This window comes from Gymnoscopelus braueri, assembly GCF_963280865.1.
Source record: "Gymnoscopelus braueri genome assembly, chromosome: 4".
In the NCBI taxonomy this organism is placed as follows: Eukaryota; Metazoa; Chordata; class Actinopteri; order Myctophiformes; family Myctophidae; genus Gymnoscopelus; species Gymnoscopelus braueri.
In genome coordinates this window covers 44,150,200-44,162,627 of record NC_137605.1, presented here as the reverse complement: position 1 = coordinate 44,162,627, position 12,428 = coordinate 44,150,200, and the positions used below count along the sequence as shown (strand labels likewise).

Sequence of the window (12,428 nt, the reverse complement as noted above, 5' to 3'; positions counted from 1 at the left end):
AATTTTTTTTTAAATAGCAGATCTACAAGCTCATAGCGCGGCACTCGGTGCCGCGCTATGAGCTTGTAGATCTGCTATTTTTGAATAGCCCAAAGAAATCTTGAAATGACACAGATGCGTTCCCGGTCTTGATGGGTTAAGCGTGCGAGCCGGAGAAGTTTTGTGCCGCTTGCATAAATAGGGCGGGGGATAGTAAAATAGACGTTGTTAATTGACAGCCAGAGGACTCCCAGTGCAATATCATTAGAATATTTACCGTTTTCTCCCAACTATAATTATCTCCCTTCTATTATCCTGCTCTGTCTTGAATAATAGATGAGTGGCATTTGATGCATCATTCACTTTCTCACTCATTTACATGCATTTGAGGAAGTGGCCTTGATGGGGAGATAGCATTGTAGCACAAGTGGGATCCAAAGATGTCAAATTTTTTAGCATGAATATTCTCTTGATATGGATGTATTAATACCGCAAATGGGGATTTACTTCGGCTAACAGAGCATAGCAAAAAAATATCTGCGTTTCTAGAATTAAACATTGTCAGTCACACCGCTTGCTTCATTTGTCCTCAGAGCTTAAATATCTTGGCCACGGCAGGATATTTATTTCATAAGCTGGGGCTTGTATCTAAAAAGGTCAAACGCACTAACACTATCTAGTACCTCCTTATCTCGGTCAAGTCGCTAGAGACGCCGGTGGATCTTTAAACATGCATTCAAAGTGTAAAAAGCGAGGGGTGAAGCGAGGCCCCTTATGGCTGTCGGAGGGCCCCCGCATTCAATTCCTCATCCTCACATTAGTAAGCCAGCGGGGTTCTTTGCCTCAACCCCTAACCCCCCCCCCCCCCACCCCCACCCCTCCGCGCTCATCCCCTCCGAACCCCCTTGGCACCCCTGGGGCCACCAAAAATGTTAATTGGGCTTCTAATTTGCTGTTTCATTTGCCACAATCTGTAACGATCATTTGGTATCAGTAGCAGGAACAATGGGGCCCGGCGCGGAACAATTGGCCCGTTTCTGGGTCTGGCTGCGGTGGTGCCATTGGACGCGTTAAGAAATGATAGCTAATGATAGCCTTCACGGCAGTTTCAAATAACATTAGCACAAGGTGACATGGTCTTCTGTTAATCTCAAAATAATAGCCAGAGTAAAATTATTACAACTCATCATTCTTTACTTTCCCGCAGATCAGACTGCAAGTACCAGAAGACGAAATGAAAGGAGGGGAGTTATGGAGACACGTTCCGACGAGCTGCCATGGAAGGAAGGTACTAAAATGACCTGGGAGAGGAGAAAAAAAAAGAAAAGACCGAAGAGTACATCTAAAACCAATGATGGGTTTTAGATCATTCGCTCTCACACTCTTCCCCCATAAACGGAGAGGAGAGAATGATGATGAAGAGAGAGAGAATGAGAGAGAGACGAGGAGATGGAGATGTGCAACGCTAGCCAAAACTTTTTCAATTTCACCGACAATTTCCTGTGTAATTACTGATGTGGTATGATGGTGTTTTAATGACAGGGACCTGCCACTGACAGTGACAGTGTGCGGCGCGGCGTGTCCGTGTGCGTGTCCGTGTGCGTGTGCGTGTGTGTGTGTGTGTGTGTGTGTGTGTGTGTGTGTTGGGACTCTGGCTGGCCCGGTTGATGATGGTAGAGTGATGAGATGGAGCCGTGGAGATTAGAACCGTTCCCCCCCACCACACGCCCCTCACACACCTGACACACACATCGCATACCATACATACACAAAACACAGAAATGCATTCATGCACACACACGTACACCACAAACGTCCAACATTAACAAGCACCCCCAAGTCACCCACGACTCTACCTGTCACACACACACACACACACACACACACACACACACACACACACACACACACACACACACACACACACACACACACACACACACACACACACACACACACACCCCCCCCCCCCCTATCAGGCTCTCCCCATCAACCCCCCCGATCATCAGCGCCATCATGGCGGCAGCCATATCATCAGCTCGTCCATGCGTGGGGCGGGTCAATGAGCCGGTATACCTGTATTCGCACCAGGGGCATCGGTAGGGCTTCTCCCGGTGTGCACGCGCTTGTGCCGCGACAGGTGGGACTGTGTGGTGGAGGCGAAGTTGCACAGCTGACACTTGAAGGGCCGCTCTCCTGGTTTTGGGGGAAGATAGAGAGAGACACAGGTGATGAGGGCCGGGATTACTTTAGCCATTTAGACCTGGAACGCATCTATGTCACTTTTTTTATTTGAGCTAAAAAATCATTATTTTACACTTTCGCTATTCAAAAATAGCAGATCTACAAGCTCATAGCGCGGCACCGAGTGCCGCGCTATGAGCTTGTAGATCTGCTATTTTGAAAATCGTGAAATGTGTGAAAATCTTTGAATATATATTATTTTAAAGCGAACCTTTTAACTCAAGTCTTTGTTTCTGGGGGTCCTGGACAAAACGTTTTGAGATAGGGGTTCCGTGGCTAAATACATATCATTTTGGGGGTCCTTGACATGAAAAGGTTTGAGCACCACTGATATAGAAACAATACGTTTTTCAGAAAACTGTTGGGATTTAGAAGACATTTGTAGAATCGGCTTCAGGTCTTAATGGGTTTAGCCTGGAAACCAGACGAATCTGCCACAGCAAAAAAAAAGATAGCCCTGCTGGGCAGATTGGTCTGGTAGGGTTTGAATTACATTTTGCTCACCCCAGAGTTGTGGGTGACCAATCAGAACCCACTATTCAAAGTTTGAATCTGTTTGTAACCACCCCCTTGGAAAAAGTTCCAGACTAATATCTACGCAGTGATATTAGTCTGGCCATGCCATGCCAGGCTAGGACTTTAACACATTCAACCTGCCGTCCCTAATGTGGGCATGCCATTACAGGGGGACTTGTTAGAAGAGTTTTAGAGTCCGGGTTAATATTCAGGCTTGTAGATCGGCTATTGTCACCACACCACGTGAAACCGATGCGATGCGAGAGTGCGGTCTGGCCAACGCCAACCCAGGACTACTGAGTCGCTGACCCTCCTGCCCTAGCATCAGGGTCTTGAGTGCTGCAGTGTTGTTAGCTCCAGGTACACTTATACAATAATGCTAAAAGGATGACACACAAAGCCTGAGGCTTGTTTCCATAGTGGTCCTATGTATTCAATTCATCAAGACATACAAAGACATACGATACTATACAAGAAATTACCAGGAGCAGTAGAAGTATATTTACAGAAAAATTGTGGGGGGTCATTTCTTTTGGTAAGCTAGAAGACTTGTCCCGGTCCAGTTGCAAATTGCAGACAGGTGCTCTTTAATGGCGATTTTGAAGAGTAGGGATTCGCACCATGATGGCTGGTGGTAGGGCATTCCACATTTTGGTGGCATAATAGTAGAATGAATTCCTCCCCATGTTTGTGCCAAATCTGGGGGAATGAGATCAGTGGAGCTCCCTCTGGTGTTGTGCCCGTGGGCGTTTCTCACTCTTTGTAAGTAGTTTGACAGGTACAAGGGGCACAGGTCCCTTATGAGTATATCTTGTAGACCAGGCCCATTGCAAATAGCTGTACTCTGTCCTCTACCCTGAGCCATCCCACCCAGGCATAATGAGCAAGGCTTAGGTGAGTCCTGTAGTGTGACGTCCTAGTAGTAGTGTGATAAGTTTTAGCCCATCAGCTTGTAGATCGGTTATTTTCGGTGTGACACTGGCGCGCAGCTAAGTATAAATCAAGCTTTAGATACCTGGACACACAGTTGCGCGTGCGCACACACACACACACACACACACACACACACCACACACACACACACACACACACACACACACACACACACACACACACACACACACACACACACACACACACACACACACACACACAAGTTTGTTAAAAAACACACGTAGCCAGATACACACACAGAGCGTATTCAGGGCCAGCTGGACAGCAGCAGATTGTAATAATGTGAGGCTCTAATTTACTAACCGTTTGAACTGACACACGTCAGTGAACGACGAGCAGACAGAAATTGGAAGTCCGTGTAAACAGACAGTCAGAACCAAATCGAGAAGCAAACAAAATGAATTATATTGACGAGCTGGGGGAAAAAAATGAATATTTATGAGGGGATGCTGATCCCCGGGCGCTGTGCCAGACAGCGGTTAAGAACACTATTTGTTTCACTCACCTCACTTTTTTTCCCCCAAAAAAACCTGCCGTTATTGACGGCATATCTGAAAAATGCAATTTCCCTACGCGACAGGATGACATGGTGAAATGATAACTGAAATTAAACATTTCAGATTCAGTCATCCATACTGGTACACATGCCTATCACTGACATCAGCTCATCAACTCGCACGCGTCGCGCGCGTGTGTGTGTGTGTGTGCGCTAATGTGGGTGCATGCACTGGTCTCTGTGTGTTTATGTGTATGCCATGCGCGTGGGCACATTGTGCATGATGACAAATAGGTGTGTAAAGATAGTATGGCAGAGCATGTCATAATATACCAGTTTCAATCAAGTACATGAGATTATGAACGTACACAAATAGAGCATCTGCAGTCTGGTGCACACGATAATTATGAACACGTGTAAATGTAATTGACTATTCTTATGGTCGTGTAGAATGTCTGTGTGTGTGTGTGTGTGTGTGTGTGTGTGTGTGTGGGGGTGGGGGGGGGGGAGGTGTTGTTGCTCACTGTGTGTTGGCGTCTATGCTTGTGAGGGCATGTCGCGTGCCACCCGCGAAACCACACAGGTCACACAGGTAAGACTTCTCTCCTGGAAAAGAGTGGGAGATGGAAGATTTTTGAGTGACATGAAACTTTGTGGCAAGGAATGGATTAGGAAGAAAAGAGAGAGAGAGAGAGAGAGAGAGAGAGAGAGAGAGAGAGAGAGAGAGAGGAGAGAGAGAGAGAGAGAGAGAGAGAGAGAGAGAGAGATTGTAAAGTCAAGATCGCCAAGAGCCAGACAGAGGGGGAAAACTATAACACAAAATAAAAATCCAACTTCGTTAACAGATGAGAGAGTGTGAGGAAAGATGAAAGAGGAGGGGGTGGGGGTGGGGGGAGGGGGGGGGGAAACAGATGAGCGGTGGGAGAGCCCAGCAGCGGCTTGACGGATGAGAGAAGCAGAAGTCACAGATCACTAGCGTCTATCCATCAGGGCTCTCACAGTTAACTATTCCTCCAATCAGATGGGTCCGTGTAAATATGTCAAATGGGGACGGGAGATTGCCACTGTGGTTATTGACTGTGATAAAATCTGAAAAGCACCGCTGAACATAATTACATACTTGTCAGAGCCATAAAAATTAGCTTATTATCAATGGGATGGTTTTGTACAACTTCATTTGGGGGCGATGCCTTCCAGATGGGGCTGCATCGAGAGAGCTACACAGCTTTTTTTTATATCTTTCTTTTTTTTTAATATGCCCCTCCTTCCTCCCCCACTACCCCCCCTCCCCCTTCCCCTCCCCTCCCCCTCCCTGCATCTGGCTCCGTCATTAACAGCCTGATGGTCTCTCTTTCTCTCTCTCTCCCTCCCCTCTCTCTCTCTCTCTCCTCTCTCTCTGTATTTATGTATCTGTCGCTCTCTCTCATCACGCGTGGGCATGACACGCGTATACCCATATTCTGTACGTGCGCATGCGTGCATGCATGTAACGACCACACGCACACGCACCTCGCGCGCACACACACACACACACACACACACACACACACACACACACACACACACACACACACACACACACACACACACACACACACACACACACACACACACACACACACACACACACAGAGTGTGGTTACGCATGAACCATAAGATTACTGCCATTGAAATATTCATCTGAAAATCTTGAATTTGAACCTCAGGTCGCGCGACACATTGATAATACATTCCAGTGAGACCTTCCAGCAGGGCAAAGTAAGTGCTTTAAACTTTTTTATTTATTTTTCGCACAGATAACAGCTTTCACCGAGTCCTCAGAGACAAAGGAGCCTGAAGTTTCCCTTATTACACCCATTTAAAACCACTCGTCTGTGAGCAGTGTTTTAATGCAGTGCCACTTAGAGGAAGAAAAACAGCCTCACAAAAAAAAAAAAAGTGCATTCGTTTAGCGAAATTCGTACGGGTTCAACGTTCCAACTCCAATATGGTCGCCCCTTTTAAAAAAAAGTAACTTCCTCTCCTGTGTGTGTGTGTCTGAAACTCAACCTGCAGGAGTTGCTAAGGTCTCATCCTGCCTAGTTCCTATCAGGAGAGAGAGAGGGAGAGAGAAGAGGAGAGAGAGAGAGAGAGAGAGAGAAGTGCCAGACCCCTCCCCTTCTTGCTCTCTCCCTCTCCACTCTCCTCTCACTCTCACTCTCTCCGCTCCTCCCTCCCATCGCCCTTCCATCTCTCATTACGCCCCACGCTACAAGACCCCACCGCAGAAAAATCCATAGCCATCGATTCCTGCGCCCAGTCGCGGTCGCCACAATTATTCTTGAGGAGGAAACGCTGTGCGATAAATTACATGTGTGCTTTTCATCTGCCGCTCGATGGCAGTGAGCCCTCAGTGGACCGAGGGGGGGGGTGATGTGAAGGGGGGGGGTGATGTGAAGGGGGGGAGGGGGGGGGGGGACTGACGCGAGCTGTCAACGCCGAAGGATTCGGCCGGCTAAGAGGCCTGGGCCACCGGCAGTTGCACGTATACACACACACACACACACACACACACACACACACGCATGCTCGTATCACACAGACAGACCACACAGTCACAAACAACCGCAAGTCGTGACCACACCGTGTACTGGGGTCACAAGAACGCAGTGTTTAGACATGCTATCGTTATCCCAGTAGCAGGCAAATCTCCAAACTGGTTGCAGCTATACGGGAACAAACTGGTTTTATACCTGACCACTGCAGCTGGCTCTCAGGTGGTGAGTTCAGCCTCTCAGCTCAGCTAATGTGTCTTATACACAGTGTGGGCCCTTAAACTTTGGGGCAATTTTCATATTGGCTCAGCGTTTCTGTTCTTTTGTTCCAATGATTTGCCTCCTCCCACCTACCGGAATGAAATATGCCTCAATGCAAGACAATAAAAGAACTTTGAAGTCAAAATATACAACCTCTCTTTGCATGTGTGTGTGCGCTCGGTGTGTGTGTGTGTGTGTGCGTGTGTGTGTGTGTGTGTGTGTGTGTGTGTGCTGTGCGTGCGTCTGCGGCGTCTATATCTGTGTTTTAAATAACCCGGAGGAGTCTGCATGCAGCTATAATTGCTCCCTCATTAGTTATGTTTTAGCAGGAGCGGATGGGAGGGCAATTAATTTTACCGCTTAATTTTTGACACAGAATCCGCTGCTGTATTGATGTGCTCGCCATTTTGGGCCTCATTTTTCAGGGAAATTAATTGACAAAGTGCGAAGATTTATCAGCATATCGCCAGATTAAGCGACAAACTGAAGCAATGAGGAAATCAATTGTGGCCCTTGTCGCCATGCCCCCGCTACCCCCTAGCCCCCCGCCCCCCCCCACCCTCTTCCTCGCCGCCCGGGAGAGCCTGGGAAAAGCTGGGCGGGTCGGACGCCTCGGCACTTATTTATTTATTTGAGTCGCTCATTCATTCAGCCGTTACAAATGACCCTGGTGGTTGACGACCACCACTATTCTCCCCTCCTACTTCTGCTCAGACAAGACTGGTGTGTGAGGAGAGAGTGATTAACATAAAAAACACACAAATCAGAGAGAACAATGAATCCAGTTAGAGGTGGAGGGGAGGGGGGGGGAGGGGGGGTTTGGGTGTGTTGACTGTGTGTTGACTGAGAGAGCGAGAGCGAGAGAGAGACAGACTTCATGCTGTAACTATTCATAACGACACAGAAAATCAGACACGGGTTCAGTGCAGTATAGGGGTAGGAATGCCCCCAAAAATAGGAAACGATTACAAACGCAGGGTAAATATCCCACCGTTTCGCTCGCTGTCACCCCCCGATCCCCCCCCCCCCCTCCCCTCCACCCCCTGACAGCTCCGCTGTGTAACATGGCTGGGCACGGACGGCCGCAGAGTCGCCGAGAAAACGTACAACCGTTCGCCTGACATCGTCTCATCGTTATGTACACAAACGCTCACTGCGAATATATGCAAACAAGCTAAAAGCAGACACTGGCACGAAACGCCAGCCGAGTTCTTCTCATCAACATCTAGTCACTGAGAGCCTACAGCCCCTCCCCGCCCTTCCCCGTCACCCCGTAAAGACGACTTCCCGTCGTCCCGATCAGTCCTCATCTGCCCTCTACACCCCCCCCCCCCACACACACACTGCTACAGGGCTTTACGCCGCCTTACCACATAACTTACATCCCCTCTATTACTTACCCCTCTGTCACAAGGACGGATTAGTTCAACTTTTAGTTTCCTACTTATTTTATTAGTATTGCAGCTTAGCCCCGTGAAGGGGCCCATTTATAACCTTTAAACAGATCACACACGCTGATAATATTTCAGAGTGTGTCGGGCCCAGGCGCTGGAATGTGATTTCAGTGATAGCGTCTAGCGGCTAACGGTCTGCCCATTAAGACGACCGGGGCACGACGGGGGAGCAAATCGTGTTATAGGGTTGTTTTTTCCCTTTCTTTTTTTTAAGGGGGGGTGGGGGGGTGTGGGGAGGTCACTAATCAGAGTCGAGAGTCACTCTTTTACCTCTTTCGCTTTCGATCGCTCTTCCTTCTCTCCCCGCTTCCCCTCGGCAGCTTTAGCGCTGCTGGTCTTTTTTGGACCATCACTTTTCTCTCTCTCTCTCTCTCTCTCTCTTTCTCTCTGTCTGTCTGTCTGTCTGTCGGTTTGCGGTGGATTCCTTCAGTTTTTTTTTTAACAGTCCCTGCTTTTTCTCTCTGTGCCACCGTCATGCCACCCACATCTCACATACATGCATGCATGCGCATGGTGCACACGCACACACACACGCAGGTGACCGAGCGACACAGGTCTGTAGTGACGATTGCAGATAACAAATGAAAACAAAACATCTAATTATATCGGAGGTGCCTCAGCGGTACATCACTGTTAAGACACATTTAAAATAACATCCAGCTACTCTGTGCCATGTGCACGCACACACGCACGCACGCACGCAAGCACACACACACGCACGCACGCAAGCACACACACACACACACACACACACGCAGCAGGCGCCTATGACGGATGGAGGGCTCTCCTGCAAGCGCTCAGTCAGGCTGTCAGGCCACTGGCTGCTGCTGCTTCTGTCATTGACTTAAAAGGGCATCAAGGAGCCATGTGTGGGACATTACTGAGACCGAGGGGAAACTGCTGGGCGGCCGCATAAAGACTCGCTCAGAGACTCCCGACTCCCAGCTCCACAGTGAGAGGAGGCGATCATTCGAGACCGGTATAGCCTCCCACCACCTCCTCACCAACTACTTCCCCCCAACCCCCCCCCCCCCCCCTCCAAAAAATAAAATAGAATTCGCCTGAACTGATGGCTTGGACCTGGGAAAGGAAGGGTTTGACGTGTTGAGGACGAGTTCCCGTGGATGTGTGTGTGTGTGTGTGTGTGTGTGTGTGTGTGTGTGTGTGTGTGTGTGTGTGTGTGTGTGTGTGTGTGTGTGTGTGTGTGTGTGTGTGTGTGGGGTGGCGGGGAGACTCGGATCCAGTGTTGATTTCGTCGACTAAAACTACGACGAACATATTTTTTTTCACTGAAGAAAACTAAATAAAAACTAAGCTACGATGACTAAAACTAAGACTAAATATACTGACAATTTCATCAAACAAATAAAAACTAGACTAAAATGTCAGGGAGGGACTAGTGGAGAAGAGGTCCAGTAGAACTAAAAGACAAGTCATTTTATGTTTGGTTGCGCTCGGGTGTTGCGCTCTGAAAATAGCAGATCTACAAGCTCACAACACGACGCGTTGTGAGCTTGTAGATCGGCTATTTTCAGCATGCAACCAAGTGTAAAATCAGCCATTACGACGCCATCAAGGCACCGCCAAAATACATTTTAGTCGACTAAATCAACTGTAGATTTAGTCGACTAAAATCCTATGATATTTAGTCGACTAAAACTGGACTAACAGTAAAACATTTCAGGTGACTAAAATGTGACTAAAACTAAATGGAGTTTTATTCAAAAGACTATGACTAAAACTAAATCTAAATTTGCTGTCAAAATCAACACTGGTGTGTGTGTGGGGGGGGGGGACGACGACTGGGGGACTGGGGTCATTTGTCACCTGTGTGAGTCCTGTAGTGGTCCTTCATGGCCGACACGTTGAGGAAGGCGTAGTGGCATGATGGCCAGGCACATTTATAGGGCTTCTCTCCCGTGTGAAGCTTCATGTGGTTGTTCAGGGCCCACTTCTCACTGAAGGAACGGTCGCACAGGTCACACTCAAACTTCCTGCGGGGGGGAGAAGAGAATGAGAGAGAGAGAGAGGGAGAGAGGGAGAGGGAGAGAGGGAGAGAGAGAGAGGGAGAGAGGGAGAGAGGGAGAGAGGGAGGGAGGGAAAGAGAAAGAGAGTGGGAGAGCAGAAAAAAAACAAAGGAGAGCGTTATTGACTAGTCCCAAAGCTGAAGTACTGTAAAAAAAGAAGAAAAAAAAACGGAAAAAAAGGTAGAAAATCCTACTCTATGAGGACGGGAAAGGAGGCTTGTGGATACTCAGACATACACGTGCGTATGTGTGCACACACATGTACTTACTATCCACCCAATCTAGGTGTACAATCACATGATTGCATGGCGCGTATAATGTGTACGCATTGAGCGAGGGGTACACACACACACACACACACACACACACACACACATACGAGCACACGCACACACACACACACAGGCACACACACACAGGCACACACAGAATGCAGGGGCTGCTGGTGTGTCATGTCTGTATAAGCAGGCATTGATTTTTCTGTCCTGGCCTGCCACCTCCACCATTTATTCTCTGCTTTGCGCCAGGGCCCAGAGGACTGGAGAAATTCTGTTAGTGTGTGTACGTGTGTGTGTGTGTACACACACACACACACGCACACACACACACACACACACACACACACACACACACACACACACACACACACACACACACACACACACACACACACACACACACACACACACACACACACACACACACACACACACAGTGTGTACAAGACCCCCTGCTGGGCCAGTGGGGAGAATGGAGTTCACCTGTCCAGGGGTCCCTGACCACTTAGCCAGGGCTAAATGAACAGCTATAGCAACACTTTACCTCCCAGCTCTCTCTCTCTCTCTCTCTCTCTCTCTCTCTCTCTCTCTGCTCCTAGGGCTCCTGGAAGGAGGAGAGAATAGCTTTACTCATAACAGAGCTTCATCTCTCCCTCCCTCCCTCCTGCTCTGTCCCTCCCGTCACCAAAACACCAAGCAACACCTCTGCCTCTGCCCTCCATCATTGGAGATCATCCCATATACTGTACTGTAGGCCTAAAAGATGACTGATTGTGTTGTAGATGTTGGTCGTTTAGATCGGTGGTTTTCAACCTTTTTCATATCAAGGTCCTTTATTTATTCAGCATTTGAGCCACGGGTTCATCACCGTTTGATGAGAATTAGCCTCTCAGACCCAAAACGTAGAATATTTTGTTATCGTTTGATACGATTTTGTCCACAATTCCATGCTGTGTTGATGTTGGTACCATAAGAGAGATAACAGGCAAACGTTGATCAAAATAACAATTATTTCATTAAGTAATGCAGATGTTTAACAATAATTTAACTCTTGAGAGCGTAAAATGAAACCAAATGGACCCTTACGGGTCCATTTGGTTTCATTTTACGCTCTCAAGAGTTAAAGATCTATAAGGGTCCATTTGGTTACCAACTCCCCATCATTTAGCTGGGGACCACCTGGAACCCCCTCAAGAACCACTGAAGGTCCCCTGACCACTGGTTGAGAACCACTGGTTTAGATCGCGGCAATGCTGTGTTTCAAGACTACTAACAAATCAACAAACAAACAATTAGTCAGACACTATAGTGTTGTGTCCAAAGCCGTTACTTTTCAGGAAATGGAAAAAAAAGAACCCACGTTCCAGCGGATCCAATGTAGTTATTATTTAGTCACAAGCCCTTGTTAATACTGTTCATTAGTTAAATTAATAAGACCCACAGACAGACTTATCCACTTCTGACCTGGTGTCCCTAGTGTGGGCATGTTGTAGATCGACTATTGTCAACTATTGTAAGTATAAAATAGGGCATTTTCTATTTATAAGAAAACATAAAAATCTTAAATATAGAAGGTTTTTGCCCGACTAAGACAGCATATTTTTTCAAAATATTATTTTTCTCTGTACGTCGATTCTTTAGACATCTGTCTATCTCTATGTGAACAGTCACCCACTAACTAAAGA

At 47.6% G+C, this 12,428-nt stretch overlaps 1 protein-coding gene across 1 annotated transcript in view; it reads right to left on the bottom strand.

Annotated features, from left to right (window-relative positions):
- The window catches only part of znf407 (zinc finger protein 407), a gene marked incomplete at its 3' end in the record, with an annotated part of 172,962 nt that overhangs the window by 35,150 nt on the left and 125,384 nt on the right, over positions 1-12,428 (bottom strand). The window contains 7 exon segments of the mRNA XM_080425935.1: positions 1,630-1,718; positions 2,056-2,089; positions 2,092-2,175; positions 2,980-3,118; positions 4,714-4,736; positions 4,739-4,795; positions 10,266-10,432. Of these exon segments, the coding sequence (XP_080282061.1) occupies positions 1,630-1,718; positions 2,056-2,089; positions 2,092-2,175; positions 2,980-3,118; positions 4,714-4,736; positions 4,739-4,795; positions 10,266-10,432 (593 nt within the window).